The sequence below is a fragment of the Giraffa tippelskirchi genome, chromosome 12 (assembly GCF_054371585.1).
Source record: "Giraffa tippelskirchi isolate mGirTip1 chromosome 12, T2T-mGirTip1v1.2.pri, whole genome shotgun sequence".
Lineage (NCBI taxonomy): Eukaryota > Metazoa > Chordata > Mammalia > Artiodactyla > Giraffidae > Giraffa > Giraffa tippelskirchi.
Genome location: NC_137286.1, coordinates 71,047,220 through 71,068,389, shown reverse-complemented (window position 1 = coordinate 71,068,389; position 21,170 = coordinate 71,047,220). Strand labels below are relative to the sequence as shown.

The window sequence follows — 21,170 nt, the reverse complement described above, 5'->3', positions numbered from 1 at the left end:
CACCCCCATTCACTCCCCCCACCCCCCAAAAGTGTTTTAGTCTATTGAGTTTTTGTGTCCTCAGTTGTGTCTGATTCACGGCAACTCACGAACTCTACACAGCCAGGCTCTTCCGTCCATGGAATTCAGGGCAATTTTTTTCTGTCACAGTAAATGCCCACCCTGGGTGATCCAAAGGCAAGGGCTCAGAGGCTCCTGAGAGTCTAACTCCTTTCAGCCGAGCACAGAGCTGGCTCCTCACTGGGATGCCTGTGGCCTGGGGCTCCCAGAGGGGAGAGCAGCACTCGCCCCACCGTGTGGTCACTGCTGGAAGTGCAGGCTGCTCCTCACTCCCCCTTGACAGTGTCCCTGAGGGCAGAACAGTGGGAATCTACTCAAGGTGGAAATGCAAACTCCCATGCAACCAAACTTCCCACAAGGTCTCCAAAACCACTCAGGAACAGGGAATTGGAAACTGCAGGGCATGACATGAATGGAGATGGAGACTTGACACCTTACACCGAGTTCACTTCCAGTTATCCCTAGACAAAGTTTCCATGAAAACTTGTCACAAATCTAGAAGAACAATGAGCAGAAACCGGACACGTGCTTTGAGTCTTCACACACAAAACTAAAAGGCAGTCCACAAAACAACCCAGAGAATACAGTGGACTTTGCAAAATCAAAGATATCTACTGTGGGAAAGACCTCATTACAAAAGCAAAAGACAGGTCATACATCGCGAGACGAATGAGTGGAAACACAAAGCTTCTCAAGGATGTGTCTCCAAACAGACAAAGAACACCAACACAACAAGCCTGTGAAAACTAGGGAAAGGTCTGAAGGGACACCAGACTGAGGAAGACACACACAGAGTATCCCGGATGATGTCCAGCACGGAGGGCCTGAAGAAACAACAGTCTAGTTGCACTCCCTCAAGCCTGTGTGACCCTGGATGAGGCCTCTGTTTCCCGGTGGCTCTGAGAGATGGACAGGGAGGAAGGGGAAGAGAAATCACTTGCATTTCTAATACTCACAGCAAAGTCTTCCAATGAGAAGGGAATTATCACCCCCACTGACAATGCCATTCACTGAAGTGATACCCACGAGTCCATCTAACCCAGAAGGGAAGGAAGGACCTGTTCTCACAAAACGGCGAGAGATGGAAGAAGGAAGATCAAGCCCACACCAATCACTGGAAAGAGAAGCTGTGCTCAGGGCTTGAAAGAATTCCTATTGGGAAAATGATGTCACAGCCCCACAAGGCAATCCACAGCTTGGATGCTATTCCTCCCAAAATGCCAATGCATTGTCGCACCGAACAAAGAATTGCAAAAGGGGTTACGGAAACAGAAAAGAGCCTAAATTGTCAATACAATCCGACGAAAAAGCCCCGATACGGACATCCAAGGTTGTGTGAAAGGAAATTAGACGACCAAACTAGGATCCTCAGGAGCGTATCGGAGAAGGCGATGGCGACCCACGCCAGTACTCTTGCCTGGAAAATGCCCTGGACGGAGGAGCCTGGTAGGCTGCAGGCCATGGGGTCGCGCAGAGTCAGACACGACTGAAGTGACTTAGCCGCAGCGGCAGCAGCAGGACAGTATGCTATTGGGAATACAACAACACACACAGATCCAGATCGATGGAATAAAGTTGAGGGTCCAGAAACAAACCCCGGCATCCATGGTCAACTCATCTCTGACACAGAAGGGGAGAATATCCAAATGGGAACAAGAAAGCCTCTTCAATAAATGGCCATGGGAAAACCAGACAGCTACATCTGAAGAACGCTATTGGTTTTGATCTCACACCACCTCAATATCGGGGAAAAACCTCACCCTAAAGACTGATGTCATGAGATAGCTAGAAAGAAGCGTAGGTCAAAGGCTCCTTAACATCAGAGTCTCCTTGCCATTTGCTGGGCGGAGGTAGAAATGGGTCTCTTCAAGTAAGGGAAAGAGGGAAACGAAGTACACCAATGGGTTTCCATCCAATGGAACCTCTTCACAACAGAGAAGCTAAGCATTCACAGATGCAAAAGATAGGAAACGGAACATGAGAGACTCCTTGCAAGTGGTGTATCTGAGAAGGGGTTCATATGGAAAGAGACGAAGAATGCACAGCACTCAGATTCCAAGAAACACCACCACCACCCTTGACCCTTCCCCCATGACCAACTCCGACCTAAAGCCTTTCTCTCCCTCTAACCCATCCCTAAAACATAACCCTCATCTAATCATATACATGTGCATTCCTAGCATCCATCCATCCACACACGAGAGAGAAAGAGGAAGACACAGACTGAATCGAGAAAGGAAAAGAGAGGGACACAGCCAGAGAGAGACACGGAACCAAAGAGAGGAAAGGAGTCGATGGTCCAGACTTTTCATCAATCTGTCTCGAAGGTAGAAGCAATGACAGCGCCCATCCACCCCAGAAGGGGGAAAAGGACGGAAGGTTTGGAGAGGAAAAGACAAGAACGCAGGGAGCCATTAGAAGCTCAGCCACCCGCAGAAGCCGAGCTGGGACACTTGAACAGAATCTCAATGGAAACAGAGGACCAGAAAGTTGGCTACTCTTTTCTATAAGAGAGGGAGACCTTCGAGTCTTCCTTTCGGGCCTCCAACTTGGATGTGGGGTCTCAAAACAGTCAGGAGGGGCAGTGCCTTTTCCTGGGTACCACGGCGCATCCAGGCCTCGTTCTGCCCCATTCTGTGCTGTGTCAGCCCTGGATGGAGTCTTTCTTTCTGAAGTCTCAGCGCACAAGCTCCACGTGATATCGGCCCCAGGTGGAGAGGCACGGAGCTGCTCGTAGGCCGACAGACCTAGGAAACAGATGGGAGAATGACCCCCACTCTGCAGATGGAGAGACTGGGGAAACCCTGAGGGGCATATGCTTGTCCAGGGCCACACCACTTATGAGAAGAAGGAGCCTGGTCTGAGAGCAGCGGGGTCCTCGGAGCTCAGGCCCTGGCTGCACCCAGGCCTCCCCAGGGCTGTGGGCTGGGCTGTGTGGCTGTCAATGTGCCTGCACATGGCCTAAGGGGGGTGGTCGAGCAGTCAGAAACCCAGAGATTCCCTTGGGAAGTTTTGGGGAAGGGACCTCAGCACGAACCCCAGGAAATGATGTCACCTGCCGGCAACAGAACCCAACAGAACCCGCAACCCGGGTATCCAGGCCTCCAGAGCGGAGAGGAGCCCCCAGCCAGATCTCTTGCTGCCAGGATGTTCTGCTGTTTGCCCCTGCCCAGAGGCCGGGGCCTCAGGAGAGCTCACAGGCAGTGTGCGTGGCACCCTGTCGACGTTGGCTCAGGGCACCCCCGAGAGGCCTCTGGCCCTCTGCCCGGAGAAACAGAAAGGTAACACGGGGAGCCCCAGGCCGGGCCAGGCCACCTCTCCCATGCCACCCGGAAACACCGGGTCCTTTGCCTGTGTGTGTGGATGCGGGTTTCTCGGGGTGTGTCTCCCTCAAGGAAGTCCAGGCGGATGTGGGGTCAGAAGCCTGCGGACAAGTTGTGTCCACACCCCAGGGGAGATCAGGCTGGCTGGGATGGGAACAGTGCGGGCAGGGCCGGCCGCCCAGGCTGACCTCACACCCTCAGGTGGGTCTCTTTCCTCCCGGGTGGGGATCTGAGCAGACACACGTCTCTGACCCTTCTGGGAAGAGAAGTTCGAGCAGGCAGAAGCAGCGGCTCCACTGGCCAGGCCCAGCTCGGAAAACTCCCAGCACGGCTGGCTGACGGTCACTGTCGTTGCAGAGCTTCCCACGTGATGAGGCCGAGGACGGGGACACCCCGTCCACCTCCCGGAGGGAGGGGTCGGAGCACCAACCCCCCGCCCGTGAGGCCCAGTGCAGGCTCCAGGTGAGCGTGCCCACGGAGGCATCAGCCCCACCGGGGGCGAAGCGGAGGCGGGGAAGGCCTGCTGCCGAGACACCGCCCAGGATACACCCGGCGGCCCAGTCTGAGGCTGCCACGGAGCTCAGCACACCCGGCTCCGACCCAGAGTCCCGAGAACCCCGGCCTCTGAGGCAGCAGGAGGACCTGGAGCCCAGCACGCCAGAGCACAGAGGTAAGGACGCTGGGGCTGGTGCACGGGAGTGTGTGGGGAGGGGGTGCTGAGCTACACAGGGACGAGTCCCCGAAAGATGCTGCTGGGCCTGCAGCAAGCGCTGGCCTCACACCCCCACCCCCATCTTGCACACTTCAGTCCCAAAAGACATCCAACCCTGGGTATTCTTTCGGAATCTCTTGGAAGCTTTCTGTCCCGGGATACGCACATGCCAAGGCTGGTCTGTGGGCAAACTTTGCTTCTCCCCCAGCTCTAGCACTGGCCTCCAACTGGAAACAGGCTCCACTTCCCAGACCTGTGCCTACAGAGGTGGTGGCTCCAGGTGCAGGACCCAGGGATCCACCGAGGGCAGATGGAGAACCGAGCCTTGCCCTCGCAGAGACACCAGGCCAGCTGGGTACTGGCCAGCACACCGGGCAGATCGGATTTCCGTGCCTGCAGGACCCCCAGCCCCAGGCACTGATGTCCCACCCCCTCAGCCAGAACCTCCACCTCCACGTGCACCTGTACCTGCTCGGGCTTTGGCAGGAGAACCCGAGGCAGAGGAGGAGTCACCGCCTCGGCAGGGAGAGCCTGCCCTGGCTCCCGCGCAACACCCAGACGCCGACGATGACTCACCCGCCCCTGCAGGAAGAACGAGCCCCTGCTCTGGACAGAGACCCAGAGCCCTTGCCGGAAACACCATGTCCAGGGGAGCGGTCGGCTCTGCAGCCTCCATCCCTGTCTGCTCACCGTGGACGCCGGCAACTCGGTCTGCCCCCAGGGGACATGGAGTTCCTTTCCCCTGAGCTGCTTTGCATTTGGTTTGTTTCCACCTTTCTGGTGATGTTTTACTTTTTGTATGGTTTCGTCTATTTTTGTTGGTTAAGTTGGGATTAGTAAACTTTTTCATCATTGTTGCAATTTGGGACACTGTTGTGTAACTCTGGTGATACGGTGTTACCATCACCACTCTGTAGTTTCAGACCCGTTCGATCTTTATGCCCCACCCGCCAACAAAGCCTGGGTTCAAGGCAAGCAGGCCCTGTTCATCCCTCCCCCCGATCCTGACCACAATTTCATCTTTTCTTTCTGCATTCCTTCCTATATTCTTGGTGTCCCCAATCAATGACTCTCAGTGAGATGACTGAAGGAGTTTTTCTCCGACTCTCCACCTACTGTAAGACTCCATTGGAGAGTTCTCATTTTTATGTCATTTGAACTAGCCTTTGATAGCTGAAAGGACGGTGTACGTCCTTTCAAGATATCATGTGCCAAACGAAGCCCTTTTGGCAAATGCCATCATTATCTCCAGGCAGGCATTGCTGTTTGAAGGGTGACATCTCAGCCAGAAGGCAGAGGCTGAGCTCCTCTTGTTGCACCAGCTCCCAAAAGAAGCCAAGAAAGGGAGCTGGAACAACAAACCACCCCAACGCCCAGGAAAGCGTTCTTCACGACAGAAGGCTAGCAAATGACCCAACAACCTTGTGGCCCAGAACCCCTCTAGAAAAATCACTGTTCCATACAAAAGAGAAACACATGGGAAGTTCCAAGGAGAGGCAATGCCCATGGCCAGTGTACTTTAGAGACGGCCTGACCGCTCCAGGGAAGACACGCACCGACGGAACCCCTTGGGAAACAGCAGTGAGAGTCCTCACCGTCGTAAGGGTTTCCTCTGGGGACAACCTGCCCTGGGCACCACATGAGGGAGCAGACCGGCTTCTCTTCCTCTGCCCCCACACCACTCACTCATGAAGGCAGCTCAGGTGTTCTCATGCCCTGCCTGCCTGCCTGCCTGCCTGGCTCATCCGTGAGCTGTGACCACCTCCAGGGCAGGACTCCACCTTCTCCTCTCTGTGTACCGTGAATCTGCACACAGTGGGCTTTCAGAACCTTAGGAGACTTGAGCCATTCCCACTCGAGCCAGAACCCTCCCCAGGAAGGAAAACAGCTGTGGAGTCATTTTGGCCCCAGCACTGGTTCCCAAACCCTGGCGGCTCCTACAGCCTCTACGGTGTGAAGAGGGAGGTCCCTTTTGACAGAGCTTTCCGGCTGTCAGATCGAAGCTGTTGTTTCACTGTCAGCTGTGTCTCTGCCGTTGCAGCCAGGTGGGCCACGCTGCTCCAAAGGAGCTCACAAGCTGAGTTGCAAGGGAGGTATTGAGAGGACAGGGATGGCTACAACGTGCTGCAAACTGAGTGAGGGTCCCCACAATCCTCAGCAAAGGTCTGTGGTGTGCAAGTGGGGAGTAGAGGGCCCCCAAGTTCCAAAGGAAGGGAGGTACTCGGGAGATAAAGCCCTTGGCTGCTGTGGTAGCAGCTGCAGATGGCAGCTCGTCCACAGTGCACTTCGAATGAGGTCATATGAGCGGGACTCTGGAAATGGCTCCGAAATCCAGAGAAAGGGGTCAGGGTATGTGGGAATCCGGCGGGGGTGGGGGGTGGATGAAGGAAGGTGTCCTTCCTCTCTCCAGTGCAATTTGGTTTGGTGAGTCTCAAAGCTACCAGATGGCACTTCCCAAGTCAGGCCCCCGCAGGAATCAGGGTGGGCTGCGTGCCTCGGCCCCTGCCACAGGGACAAGCCACACCAGTGGCCTCCCTGAGCTCAAATGGCCGGATCTGGGGGTTCCGTCTGGGTGCACACCTCCTTGCTGTGGCCAAGTTCCCCCCTTCTCTGAGCACCAGCTTCATCATCCTCTCGAATGAGGACATCGATTGCTACCTTGGCACGTTACTCTCTTCATCCTGTGAAGACTCATTAGGCTTATCCTACAATTACTAGCTGGCCCGAAGAGATATCTCCTGAATCCAGATTAAGCTGGAGTCTCCCAGGCTCATCTGGCATGTCTTCCCTGAAGTCTGCCAAAACCCACACCCTTGCATTTCCAGGGACTCCCCTTAGCCGGCTGGGCAGAAAACCCAGCATGGTTCAAACAAGCTGACAGACAAGCGGGAGAGGACTCACGGGCAGACGGCCTCCGTCAGTTCTCGGGTGGAGCTCTGGGACCAGAGCAGCAACGGGCCATCCCAGCCCCTGGGCTCAGCAGCGCCCTCATTCTCAGGCCGGCGGCTCTGCCCTGAGGGGAGCAGGAAGGTCACCAACTCCCGCAGGCGGACCTCAAGCCCCTCCCACTGCTGGAGCCTGACCTCCCCCGGCCCCACCCCTTCCCCTACCCCAGCAGGACGAGAGCTCGTCTTCCCCTGGCTTCCAACGTGAGGCCCGGCCCTGGGCCCCGATTGGGCACTGCCCCAGTCCGGAGCCAATCACAGTGGCCAGGGAGGTGGAACGCACCGATTGGCCAGGGCCAGGTCATGTGACCATGCTCCCCAGGAAACTCAAATATTACCAAGATTCCCTAACAAACCAATGAACAAAATTATCCAGTAAAGGCAAACCGTACTTTTTAATGAGGCCGATGTCACAGAAAAAAAAAAAAAGCTTCACAATGAACTGCTCAAGGAAGCTACTAAATAAACTTTCAGAAAAGTTAAGTAGTTTTTTTTTTTTTTTAATAGGGTGACGGAGAGCTATACCTTTCCCATCTATGTGAATTTAGGTTTAAACTAGATTTCCCTTGGCTATTATATACGACAAAAAAACCCCACATCACCCCCTTTCACTCCCCCCACCCCCCAAAAGTGTTTTAGTCTATTGAGTTTTTGTGTCCTCAGTTGTGTCTGATTCACGGCAACTCACGAACTCTACACAGCCAGGCTCTTCCGTCCATGGAATTCAGGGCAATTTTTTTCTGTCACAGTAAATGCCCACCCTGGGTGATCCAAAGGCAAGGGCTCAGAGGCTCCTGAGAGTCTAACTCCTTTCAGCCGAGCACAGAGCTGGCTCCTCACTGGGATGCCTGTGGCCTGGGGCTCCCAGAGGGGAGAGCAGCACTCGCCCCACCGTGTGGTCACTGCTGGAAGTGCAGGCTGCTCCTCACTCCCCCTTGACAGTGTCCCTGAGGGCAGAACAGTGGGAATCTACTCAAGGTGGAAATGCAAACTCCCATGCAACCAAACTTCCCACAAGGTCTCCAAAACCACTCAGGAACAGGGAATTGGAAACTGCAGGGCATGACATGAATGGAGATGGAGACTTGACACCTTACACCGAGTTCACTTCCAGTTATCCCTAGACAAAGTTTCCATGAAAACTTGTCACAAATCTAGAAGAACAATGAGCAGAAACCGGACACGTGCTTTGAGTCTTCACACACAAAACTAAAAGGCAGTCCACAAAACAACCCAGAGAATACAGTGGACTTTGCAAAATCAAAGATATCTACTGTGGGAAAGACCTCATTACAAAAGCAAAAGACAGGTCATACATCGCGAGACGAATGAGTGGAAACACAAAGCTTCTCAAGGATGTGTCTCCAAACAGACAAAGAACACCAACACAACAAGCCTGTGAAAACTAGGGAAAGGTCTGAAGGGACACCAGACTGAGGAAGACACACACAGAGTATCCCGGATGATGTCCAGCACGGAGGGCCTGAAGAAACAACAGTCTAGTTGCACTCCCTCAGGCCTGTGTGACCCTGGATGAGGCCTCTGTTTCCCGGTGGCTCTGAGAGATGGACAGGGAGGAAGGGGAAGAGAAATCACTTGCATTTCTAATACTCACAGCAAAGTCTTCCAATGAGAAGGGAATTATCACCCCCACTGACAATGCCATGCACTGAAGTGATACCCACGAGTCCATCTAACCCAGAAGGGAAGGAAGGACCTGTTCTCACAAAACGGCGAGAGATGGAAGAAGGAAGATCAAGCCCACACCAATCACTGGAAAGAGAAGCTGTGCTCAGGGCTTGAAAGAATTCCTATTGGGAAAATGATGTCACAGCCCCACAAGGCAATCCACAGCTTGGATGCTATTCCTCCCAAAATGCCAATGCATTGTCGCACCGAACAAAGAACTGCAAAAGGGGTTACGGAAACAGAAAAGAGCCTAAATTGTCAATACAATCCGACGAAAAAGCCCCGATACGGACATCCAAGGTTGTGTGAAAGGAAATTAGACGACCAAACTAGGATCCTCAGGAGCGTATCGGAGAAGGCGATGGCGACCCACGCCAGTACTCTTGCCTGGAAAATGCCCTGGACGGAGGAGCCTGGTAGGCTGCAGGCCATGGGGTCGCGCAGAGTCAGACACGACTGAAGTGACTTAGCCGCAGCGGCAGCAGCAGGACAGTATGCTATTGGGAATACAACAACACACACAGATCCAGATCGATGGAATAAAGTTGAGGGTCCAGAAACAAACCCCGGCATCCATGGTCAACTCATCTCTGACACAGAAGGGGAGAATATCCAAATGGGAACAAGAAAGCCTCTTCAATAAATGGCCATGGGAAAACCAGACAGCTACATCTGAAGAACGCTATTGGTTTTGATCTCACACCACCTCAATATCGGGGAAAAACCTCACCCTAAAGACTGATGTCATGAGATAGCTAGAAAGAAGCGTAGGTCAAAGGCTCCTTAACATCAGAGTCTCCTTGCCATTTGCTGGGCGGAGGTAGAAATGGGTCTCTTCAAGTAAGGGAAAGAGGGAAACGAAGTACACCAATGGGTTTCCATCCAATGGAACCTCTTCACAACAGAGAAGCTAAGCATTCACAGATGCAAAAGATAGGAAACGGAACATGAGAGACTCCTTGCAAGTGGTGTATCTGAGAAGGGGTTCATATGGAAAGAGACGAAGAATGCACAGCACTCAGATTCCAAGAAACACCACCACCACCCTTGACCCTTCCCCCATGACCAACTCCGACCTAAAGCCTTTCTCTCCCTCTAACCCATCCCTAAAACATAACCCTCATCTAATCATATACATGTGCATTCCTAGCATCCATCCATCCACACACGAGAGAGAAAGAGGAAGACACAGACTGAATCGAGAAAGGAAAAGAGAGGGACACAGCCAGAGAGAGACACGGAACCAAAGAGAGGAAAGGAGTCGATGGTCCAGACTTTTCATCAATCTGTCTCGAAGGTAGAAGCAATGACAGCGCCCATCCACCCCAGAAGGGGGAAAAGGACGGAAGGTTTGGAGAGGAAAAGACAAGAACGCAGGGAGCCATTAGAAGCTCAGCCACCCGCAGAAGCCGAGCTGGGACACTTGAACAGAATCTCAATGGAAACAGAGGACCAGAAAGTTGGCTACTCTTTTCTATAAGAGAGGGAGACCTTCGAGTCTTCCTTTCGGGCCTCCAACTTGGATGTGGGGTCTCAAAACAGTCAGGAGGGGCAGTGCCTTTTCCTGGGTACCACGGCGCATCCAGGCCTCGTTCTGCCCCATTCTGTGCTGTGTCAGCCCTGGATGGAGTCTTTCTTTCTGAAGTCTCAGCGCACAAGCTCCACGTGATATCGGCCCCAGGTGGAGAGGCATGGAGCTGCTCGTAGGCCGACAGACCTAGGAAACAGATGGGAGAATGACCCCCACTCTGCAGATGGAGAGACTGGGGAAACCCTGAGGGGCATATGCTTGTCCAGGGCCACACCACTTATGAGAAGAAGGAGCCTGGTCTGAGAGCAGCGGGGTCCTCGGAGCTCAGGCCCTGGCTGCACCCAGGCCTCCCCAGGGCTGTGGGCTGGGCTGTGTGGCTGTCAATGTGCCTGCACATGGCCTAAGGGGGGTGGTCGAGCAGTCAGAAACCCAGAGATTCCCTTGGGAAGTTTTGGGGAAGGGACCTCAGCACGAACCCCAGGAAATGATGTCACCTGCCGGCAACAGAACCCAACAGAACCCGCAACCCGGGTATCCAGGCCTCCAGAGCGGAGAGGAGCCCCCAGCCAGATCTCTTGCTGCCAGGATGTTCTGCTGTTTGCCCCTGCCCAGAGGCCGGGGCCTCAGGAGAGCTCACAGGCAGTGTGCGTGGGCACCCTGTCGACGTTGGCTCAGGGCACCCCCGAGAGGCCTCTGGCCCTCTGCCCGGAGAAACAGAAAGGTAACACGGGGAGCCCCAGGCCGGGCCAGGCCACCTCTCCCATGCCACCCGGAAACACCGGGTCCTTTGCCTGTGTGTGTGGATGCGGGTTTCTCGGGGTGTGTCTCCCTCAAGGAAGCCCAGGCGGATGTGGGGTCAGAAGCCTGCGGACAAGTTGTGTCCACACCCCAGGGGAGATCAGGCTGGCTGGGATGGGAACAGTGCGGGCAGGGCCGGCCGCCCAGGCTGACCTCACACCCTCAGGTGGGTCTCTTTCCTCCCGGGTGGGGATCTGAGCAGACACACGTCTCTGACCCTTCTGGGAAGAGAAGTTCGAGCAGGCAGAAGCAGCGGCTCCACTGGCCAGGCCCAGCTCGGAAAACTCCCAGCACGGCTGGCTGACGGTCACTGTCGTTGCAGAGCTTCCCACGTGATGAGGCCGAGGACGGGGACACCCCGTCCACCTCCCGGAGGGAGGGGTCGGAGCACCAACCCCCCGCCCGTGAGGCCCAGTGCAGGCTCCAGGTGAGCGTGCCCACGGAGGCATCAGCCCCACCGGGGGCGAAGCGGAGGCGGGGAAGGCCTGCTGCCGAGACACCGCCCAGGATACACCCGGCGGCCCAGTCTGAGGCTGCCACGGAGCTCAGCACACCCGGCTCCGACCCAGAGTCCCGAGAACCCCGGCCTCTGAGGCAGCAGGAGGACCTGGAGCCCAGCACGCCAGAGCACAGAGGTAAGGACGCTGGGGCTGGTGCACGGGAGTGTGTGGGGAGGGGGTTCTGAGCTACACAGGGACGAGTCCCCGAAAGATGCTGCTGGGCCTGCAGCAAGCGCTGGCCTCACACCCCCACCCCCATCTTGAACACTTCAGTCCCAAAAGACATCCAACCCTGGGTATTCTTTCGGAATCTCTTGGAAGCTTTCTGTCCCGGGATACGCACATGCCAAGGCTGGTCTGTGGGCAAACTTTGCTTCTCCCCCAGCTCTCGCACTGGCCTCCAACTGGAAACAGGCTCCACTTCCCAGACCTGTGCCTACAGAGGTGGTGGCTCCAGGTGCAGGACCCAGGGATCCACCGAGGGCAGATGGAGAACCGAGCCTTGCCCTCGCAGAGACACCAGGCCAGCTGGGTACTGGCCAGCACACCGGGCAGATCGGATTTCCGTGCCTGCAGGACCCCCAGCCCCAGGCACTGATGTCCCACCCCCTCAGCCAGAACCTCCACCTCCACGTGCACCTGTACCTGCTCGGGCTTTGGCAGGAGAACCCGAGGCAGAGGAGGAGTCACCGCCTCGGCAGGGAGAGCCTGCCCTGGCTCCCGCGCAACACCCAGACGCCGACGATGACTCACCCGCCCATGCAGGAAGAACGAGCCCCCGCTCTGGACAGAGACCCAGAGCCCTTGCCGGAAACACCATGTCCAGGGGAGCGGTCGGCTCTGCAGCCTCCATCCCTGTCTGCTCACCGTGGACGCCGGCAACTCGGTCTGCCCCCAGGGGACATGGAGTTCCTTTCCCCTGAGCTGCTTTGCATTTGGTTTGTTTCCACCTTTCTGGTGATGTTTTACTTTTTGTATGGTTTCGTCTATTTTTGTTGGTTAAGTTGGGATTAGTAAACTTTTTCATCATTGTTGCAATTTGGGACACTGTTGTGTAACTCTGGTGATACTGTGTTACCATCACCACTCTGTAGTTTCAGACCCGTTCGATCTTTATGCCCCACCCGCCAACAAAGCCTGGGTTCAAGGCAAGCAGGCCCTGTTCATCCCTCCCCCCGATCCTGACCACAATTTCAACTTTTCTTTCTGCATTCCTTCCTATATTCTTGGTGTCCCCAATCAATGACTCTCAGTGAGATGACTGAAGGAGTTTTTTTCGGACTCTCCACCTACTGTAAGACTCCATTGGAGAGTTCTCATTTTTATGTCATTTGAACTAGCCTTTGATAGCTGAAAGGACGGTGTACGTCCTTTCAAGATATCATGTGCCAAACGAAGCCCTTTTGGCAAATGCCATCATTATCTCCAGGCAGGCATTGCTGTTTGAAGGGTGACATCTCAGCCAGAAGGCAGAGGCTGAGCTCCTCTTGTTGCACCAGCTCCCAAAAGAAGCCAAGAAAGGGAGCTGGAACAACAAACCACCCCAACGCCCAGGAAAGCGTTCTTCACGACAGAAGGCTAGCAAATGACCCAACAACCTTGTGGCCCAGAACCCCTCTAGAAAAATCACTGTTCCATACAAAAGAGAAACACATGGGAAGTTCCAAGGAGAGGCAATGCCCATGGCCAGTGTACTTTAGAGACGGCCTGACCGCTCCGGGGAAGACACGCACCGACGGAACCCCTTGGGAAACAGCAGTGAGAGTCCTCACCGTCGTAAGGGTTTCCTCTGGGGACAACCTGCCCTGGGCACCACATGAGGGAGCAGACCGGCTTCTCTTCCTCTGCCCCCACACCACTCACTCATGAAGGCAGCTCAGGTGTTCTCATGCCCTGCCTGCCTGCCTGCCTGCCTGGCTCATCCGTGAGCTGTGACCACCTCCAGGGCAGGACTCCACCTTCTCCTCTCTGTGTACCGTGAATCTGCACACAGTGGGCTTTCAGAACCTTAGGAGACTTGAGCCATTCCCACTCGAGCCAGAACCCTCCCCAGGAAGGAAAACAGCTGTGGAGTCATTTTGGCCCCAGCACTGGTTCCCAAACCCTGGCGGCTCCTACAGCCTCTACGGTGTGAAGAGGGAGGTCCCTTTTGACAGAGCTTTCCGGCTGTCAGATCGAAGCTGTTGTTTCACTGTCAGCTGTGTCTCTGCCGTTGCAGCCAGGTGGGCCACGCTGCTCCAAAGGAGCTCACAAGCTGAGTTGCAAGGGAGGTATTGAGAGGACAGGGATGGCTACAACGTGCTGCAAACTGAGTGAGGGTCCCCACAATCCTCAGCAAAGGTCTGTGGTGTGCAAGTGGGGAGTAGAGGGCCCCCAAGTTCCAAAGGAAGGGAGGTACTCGGGAGATAAAGCCCTTGGCTGCTGTGGTAGCAGCTGCAGATGGCAGCTCGTCCACAGTGCACTTCGAATGAGGTCATATGAGCGGGACTCTGGAAATGGCTCCGAAATCCAGAGAAAGGGGTCAGGGTATGTGGGAATCCGGCGGGGGTGGGGGGTGGATGAAGGAAGGTGTCCTTCCTCTCTCCAGTGCAATTTGGTTTGGTGAGTCTCAAAGCTACCAGATGGCACTTCCCAAGTCAGGCCCCCGCAGGAATCAGGGTGGGCTGCGTGCCTCGGCCCCTGCCACAGGGACAAGCCACACCAGTGGCCTCCCTGAGCTCAAATGGCCGGATCTGGGGGTTCCGTCTGGGTGCACACCTCCTTGCTGTGGCCAAGTTCCCCCCTTCTCTGAGCACCAGCTTCATCATCCTCTCGAATGAGGACATCGATTGCTACCTTGGCACGTTACTCTCTTCATCCTGTGAAGACTCATTAGGCTTATCCTACAATTACTAGCTGGCCCGAAGAGATATCTCCTGAATCCAGATTAAGCTGGAGTCTCCCAGGCTCATCTGGCATGTCTTCCCTGAAGTCTGCCAAAACCCACACCCTTGCATTTCCAGGGACTCCCCTTAGCCGGCTGGGCAGAAAACCCAGCATGGTTCAAACAAGCTGACAGACAAGCGGGAGAGGACTCACGGGCAGACGGCCTCCGTCAGGTCTCGGGTGGAGCTCTGGGACCACAGCAGCAACGGGCCATCCCAGCCCCTGGGCTCAGCAGCGCCCTCATTCTCAGGCCGGCGGCTCTGCCCTGAGGGGAGCAGGAAGGTCACCAACTGCCGCAGGCGGACCTCAAGCCCCTCCTACTGCTGGAGCCTGACCTCCCCCGGCCCCACCCCTTCCCCTACCCCAGCAGGACGAGAGCTCGTCTTCCCCTGGCTTCCAACGTGAGGCCCGGCCCTGGGCCCCGATTGGGCACTGCCCCAGTCCGGAGCCAATCACAGTGGCCAGGGAGGTGGAACGCACCGATTGGCCAGGGCCAGGTCATGTGACCATGCTCCCCAGGAAACTCAAATATTACCAAGATTCCCTAACAAACCAATGAACAAAATTATCCAGTAAAGGCAAACCGTACTTTTTAATGAGGCCGATGTCACAGAAAAAAAAAAAAAAGCTTCACAATGAACTGCTCAAGGAAGCTACTAAATAAACTTTCAGAAAAGTTAAGTAGTTTTTTTTTTTTTTTTAATAGGGTGACGGAGAGCTATACCTTTCCCATCTATGTGAATTTAGGTTTAAACTAGATTTCCCTTGGCTATTATATACCACAAAAAAACCCCACATCACCCCCTTTCACTCCCCCCACCCCCCAAAAGTGTTTTAGTCTATTGAGTTTTTGTGTCCTCAGTTGTGTCTGATTCACGGCAACTCACGAACTCTACACAGCCAGGCTCTTCCGTCCATGGAATTCAGGGCAATTTTTTTCTGTCACAGTAAATGCCCACCCTGGGTGATCCAAAGGCAAGGGCTCAGAGGCTCCTGAGAGTCTAACTCCTTTCAGCCGAGCACAGAGCTGGCTCCTCACTGGGATGCCTGTGGCCTGGGGCTCCCAGAGGGGAGAGCAGCACTCGCCCCACCGTGTGGTCACTGCTGGAAGTGCAGGCTGCTCCTCACTCCCCCTTGACAGTGTCCCTGAGGGCAGAACAGTGGGAATCTACTCAAGGTGGAAATGCAAACTCCCATGCAACCAAACTTCCCACAAGGTCTCCAAAACCACTCAGGAACAGGGAATTGGAAACTGCAGGGCATGACATGAATGGAGATGGAGACTTGACACCTTACACCGAGTTCACTTCCAGTTATCCCTAGACAAAGTTTCCATGAAAACTTGTCACAAATCTAGAAGAACAATGAGCAGAAACCGGACACGTGCTTTGAGTCTTCACACACAAAACTAAAAGGCAGTCCACAAAACAACCCAGAGAATACAGTGGACTTTGCAAAATCAAAGATATCTACTGTGGGAAAGACCTCATTACAAAAGCAAAAGACAGGTCATACATCGCGAGACGAATGAGTGGAAACACAAAGCTTCTCAAGGATGTGTCTCCAAACAGACAAAGAACACCAACACAACAAGCCTGTGAAAACTAGGGAAAGGTCTGAAGGGACACCAGACTGAGGAAGACACACACAGAGTATCCCGGATGATGTCCAGCACGGAGGGCCTGAAGAAACAACAGTCTAGTTGCACTCCCTCAGGCCTGTGTGACCCTGGATGAGGCCTCTGTTTCCCGGTGGCTCTGAGAGATGGACAGGGAGGAAGGGGAAGAGAAATCACTTGCATTTCTAATACTCACAGCAAAGTCTTCCAATGAGAAGGGAATTATCACCCCCACTGACAATGCCATGCACTGAAGTGATACCCACGAGTCCATCTAACCCAGAAGGGAAGGAAGGACCTGTTCTCACAAAACGGCGAGAGATGGAAGAAGGAAGATCAAGCCCACACCAATCACTGGAAAGAGAAGCTGTGCTCAGGGCTTGAAAGAATTCCTATTGGGAAAATGATGTCACAGCCCCACAAGGCAATCCACAGCTTGGATGCTATTCCTCCCAAAATGCCAATGCATTGTCGCACCGAACAAAGAACCGCAAAAGGGGTTACGGAAACAGAAAAGAGCCTAAATTGTCAATACAATCCGACGAAAAAGCCCCGATACGGACATCCAAGGTTGTGTGAAAGGAAATTAGACGACCAAACTAGGATCCTCAGGAGCGTATCGGAGAAGGCGATGGCGACCCACGCCAGTACTCTTGCCTGGAAAATGCCCTGGACGGAGGAGCCTGGTAGGCTGCAGGCCATGGGGTCGCGCAGAGTCAGACACGACTGAAGTGACTTAGCCGCAGCGGCAGCAGCAGGACAGTATGCTATTGGGAATACAACAACACACACAGATCCAGATCGATGGAATAAAGTTGAGGGTCCAGAAACAAACCCCGGCATCCATGGTCAACTCATCTCTGACACAGAAGGGGAGAATATCCAAATGGGAACAAGAAAGCCTCTTCAATAAATGGCCATGGGAAAACCAGACAGCTACATCTGAAGAACGCTATTGGTTTTGATCTCACACCACCTCAATATCGGGGAAAAACCTCACCCTAAAGACTGATGTCATGAGATAGCTAGAAAGAAGCGTAGGTCAAAGGCTCCTTAACATCAGTCTCCTTGCCATTTGCTGGGCGGAGGTAGAAATGGGTCTCTTCAAGTAAGGGAAAGAGGGAAACGAAGTACACCAATGGGTTTCCATCCAATGGAACCTCTTCACAACAGAGAAGCTAAGCATTCACAGATGCAAAAGATAGGAAACGGAACATGAGAGACTCCTTGCAAGTGGTGTATCTGAGAAGGGGTTCATAATGAAAGAGACGAAGAATGAACAGCACTCAGATTCCAAGAAACACCACCACCACCCTTGACCCTTCCCCCATGACCAACTCCGACCTAAAGCCTTTCTCTCCCTCTAACCCATCCCTAAAACATAACCCTCATCTAATCATATACATGTGCATTCCTAGCATCCATCCATCCACACACGAGAGAGAAAGAGGAAGACACAGACTGAATCGAGAAAGGAAAAGAGAGGGACACAGCCAGAGAGAGACACGGAACCAAAGAGAGGAAAGGAGTCGATGGTCCAGACTTTTCATCAATCTGTCTCGAAGGTAGAAGCAATGACAGCGCCCATCCACCCCAGAAGGGGGAAAAGGACGGAAGGTTTGGAGAGGAAAAGACAAGAACGCAGGGAGCCATTAGAAGCTCAGCCACCCGCAGAAGCCGAGCTGGGACACTTGAACAGAATCTCAATGGAAACAGAGGACCAGAAAGTTGGCTACTCTTTTCTATAAGAGAGGGAGACCTTCGAGTCTTCCTTTCGGGCCTCCAACTTGGATGTGGGGTCTCAAAACAGTCAGGAGGGGCAGTGCCTTTTCCTGGGTACCACGGCGCATCCAGGCCTCGTTCTGCCCCATTCTGTGCTGTGTCAGCCCTGGATGGAGTCTTTCTTTCTGAAGTCTCAGCGCACAAGCTCCACGTGATATCGGCCCCAGGTGGAGAGGCACGGAGCTGCTCGTAGGCCGACAGACCTAGGAAACAGATGGGAGAATGACCCCCACTCTGCAGATGGAGAGACTGGGGAAACCCTGAGGGGCATATGCTTGTCCAGGGCCACACCACTTATGAGAAGAAGGAGCCTGGTCTGAGAGCAGCGGGGTCCTCGGAGCTCAGGCCCTGGCTGCACCCAGGCCTCCCCAGGGCTGTGGGCTGGGCTGTGTGGCTGTCAATGTGCCTGCACATGGCCTAAGGGGGGTGGTCGAGCAGTCAGAAACCCAGAGATTCCCTTGGGAAGTTTTGGGGAAGGGACCTCAGCACGAACCCCAGGAAATGATGTCACCTGCCGGCAACAGAACCCAACAGAACCCGCAACCCGGGTATCCAGGCCTCCAGAGCGGAGAGGAGCCCCCAGCCAGATCTCTTGCTGCCAGGATGTTCTGCTGTTTGCCCCTGCCCAGAGGCCGGGGCCTCAGGAGAGCTCACAGGCAGTGTGCGTGGGCACCCTGTCGACGTTGGCTCAGGGCACCCCCGAGAGGCCTCTGGCCCTCTGCCCGGAGAAACAGAAAGGTAACACGGGGAGCCCCAGGCCGGGCCAGGCCACCTCTCCCATGCCACCCGGAAACACCGGGTCCTTTGCCTGTGTGTGTGGATGCGGGTTTCTCGGGGTGTGTCTCCCTCAAGGAAGCCCAGGCGGATGTGGGGTCAGAAGCCTGCGGACAAGTTGTGTCCACACCCCAGGGGAGATCAGGCTGGCTGGGATGGGAACAGTGCGGGCAGGGCCGGCCGCCCAGGCTGACCTCACACCCTCAGGTGGGTCTCTTTCCTCCCGGGTGGGGATCTGAGCAGACACACGTCTCTGACCCTTCTGGGAAGAGAAGTTCGAGCAGGCAGAAGCAGCGGCTCCACTGGCCAGGCCCAGCTCGGAAAACTCCCAGCACGGCTGGCTGACGGTCACTGTCGTTGCAGAGCTTCCCACGTGATGAGGCCGAGGACGGGGACACCCCGTCCACCTCCCGGAGGGAGGGGTCGGAGCACCAACCCCCCGCCCGTGAGGCCCAGTGCAGGCTCCAGGTGAGCGTGCCCACGGAGGCATCAGCCCCACCGGGGGCGAAGCGGAGGCGGGGAAGGCCTGCTGCCGAGACACCGCCCAGGATACACCCGGCGGCCCAGTCTGAGGCTGCCACGGAGCTCAGCACACCCGGCTCCGACCCAGAGTCCCGAGAACCCCGGCCTCTGAGGCAGCAGGAGGACCTGGAGCCCAGCACGCCAGAGCACAGAGGTAAGGACGCTGGGGCTGGTGCACGGGAGTGTGTGGGGAGGGGGTGCTGAGCTACACAGGGACGAGTCCCCAAAAGATGCTGCCGGGCCTGCAGCAAGCGCTGGCCTCACACCCCCACCCCCATCTTGCACACTTCAGTCCCAAAAGACATCCAACCCTGGGTATTCTTTCGGAATCTCTTGGGAGCTTTCTGTCCCGGGATACGCACATGCCAAGGCTGGTCTGTGGGCAAACTTTGCTTCTCCCCCAGCTCTCGCACTGGCCTCCAACTGGAAACAGGCTCCACTTCCCAGACCTGTGCCTACAGAGGTGGTGGCTCCAGGTGCAGGACCCAGGGATCCACCGAGGGCAGATGGAGAACCGAGCCTTGCCCTCGCAGAGACACCAGGCCAGCTGGGTACTGGCCAGCACACCGGGCAGATCGGATTTCCGTGCCTGCAGGACCCCCAGCCCCAGGCACTGATGTCCCACCCCCTCAGCCAGAACCTCCACCTCCACGTGCACCTGTACCTGCTCGGGCTTTGGCAGGAGAACCCGAGGCAGAGGAGGAGTCACCGCCTCGGCAGGGAGAGCCTGCCCTGGCTCCCGCGCAACACCCAGACGCCGACGATGACTCACCCGCCCCTGCAGGAAGAACGAGCCCCCGCTCTGGACAGAGACCCAGAGCCCTTGCCGGAAACACCATGTCCAGGGGAGCGGTCGGCTCTGCAGCCTCCATCCCTGTCTGCTCACCGTGGACGCCGGCAACTCGGTCTGCCCCCAGGGGACATGGAGTTCCTTTCCCCTGAGCTGCTTTGCATTTGGTTTGTTTCCACCTTTCTGGTGATGTTTTACTTTTTGTATGGTTTCGTCTATTTTTGTTGGTTAAGTTGGGATTAGTAAACTTTTTCATCATTGTTGCAATTTGGGACACTGTTGTGTAACTCTGGTGATACTGTGTTACCATCACCACTCTGTAGTTTCAGACCCGTTCGATCTTTATGCCCCACCCGCCAACAAAGCCTGGGTTCAAGGCAAGCAGGCCCTGTTCATCCCTCCCCCCGATCCTGACCACAATTTCAACTTTTCTTTCTGCATTCCTTCCTATATTCTTGGTGTCCCCAATCAATGACTCTCAGTGAGATGACTGAAGGAGTTTTTTTCGGACTCTCCACCTACTGTAAGACTCCATTGGAGAGTTCTCATTTTTATGTCATTTGAACTAGCCTTTGATAGCTGAAAGGACGGTGTACGTCCTTTCAAGATATCATGTGCCAAACGAAGCCCTTTTGGCAAATGCCATCATTATCTCCAGGCAGGCATTGCTGTTTGAAGGGTGACATCTCAGCCAGAAGGCAGAGGCTGAGCTCCTCTTGTTGCACCAGCTCCCAAAAGAAGCCAAGAAAGGGAGCTGGAACAACAAACCACCCCAACGCCCAGGAAAGCGTTCTTCACGACAGAAGGCTAGCAAATGACCCAACAACCTTGTGGCCCAGAACCCCTCTAGAAAAATCACTGTTCCATACAAAAGAGAAACACATGGGAAGTTCCAAGGAGAGGCAATGCCCATGGCCAGTGTACTTTAGAGACGGCCTGACCGCTCCGGGGAAGACACGCACTGACGGAACCCCTTGGGAAACAGCAGTGAGAGTCCTCACCGTCGTAAGGGTTTCCTCTGGGGACAACCTGCCCTGGGCACCACATGAGGGAGCAGACCGGCTTCTCTTCCTCTGCCCCCACACCACTCACTCATGAAGGCAGCTCAGGTGTTCTCATGCCCTGCCTGCCTGCCTGCCTGCCTGGCTCATCCGTGAGCTGTGACCACCTCCAGGGCAGGACTCCACCTTCTCCTCTCTGT

At 55.1% G+C, this 21,170-nt stretch overlaps 2 protein-coding genes and 1 long non-coding RNA gene across 3 annotated transcripts in view; 2 read left to right on the top strand and 1 right to left on the bottom strand.

The window, feature by feature from the left end:
• Positions 1–21,170, bottom strand: part of LOC145529707 (uncharacterized) — a 1,704,434-nt gene that overhangs the window by 1,078,234 nt on the left and 605,030 nt on the right. Inside the window, exons 78-79 of the long non-coding RNA XR_014071296.1 lie at positions 14,637–14,748; positions 6,997–7,108 (exon numbers count right to left, since the gene is read on the bottom strand). This is a non-coding gene — a long non-coding RNA (uncharacterized LOC145529707). The remainder of the gene's footprint in view (positions 1–6,996; positions 7,109–14,636; positions 14,749–21,170) is intronic.
• Positions 7,725–12,594, top strand: LOC145529566 (uncharacterized). Its single transcript, XM_081550150.1, has 3 exons — positions 7,725–10,981; positions 11,381–11,693; positions 11,944–12,594. The coding sequence occupies exons 1-3, from the start codon at positions 10,745–10,747 to the stop codon at positions 12,570–12,572; spliced, it is 1,179 nt and encodes a 392-aa protein (XP_081406276.1). The 5' UTR covers positions 7,725–10,744; the 3' UTR covers positions 12,573–12,594.
• On the top strand, positions 18,436–20,234 carry LOC145529587 (uncharacterized). Its single transcript, XM_081550173.1, has 3 exons — positions 18,436–18,621; positions 19,021–19,333; positions 19,584–20,234. Exons 1-3 carry the CDS (start codon positions 18,487–18,489, stop codon positions 20,210–20,212), a joined length of 1,077 nt encoding a protein of 358 aa, XP_081406299.1. The 5' UTR covers positions 18,436–18,486; the 3' UTR covers positions 20,213–20,234.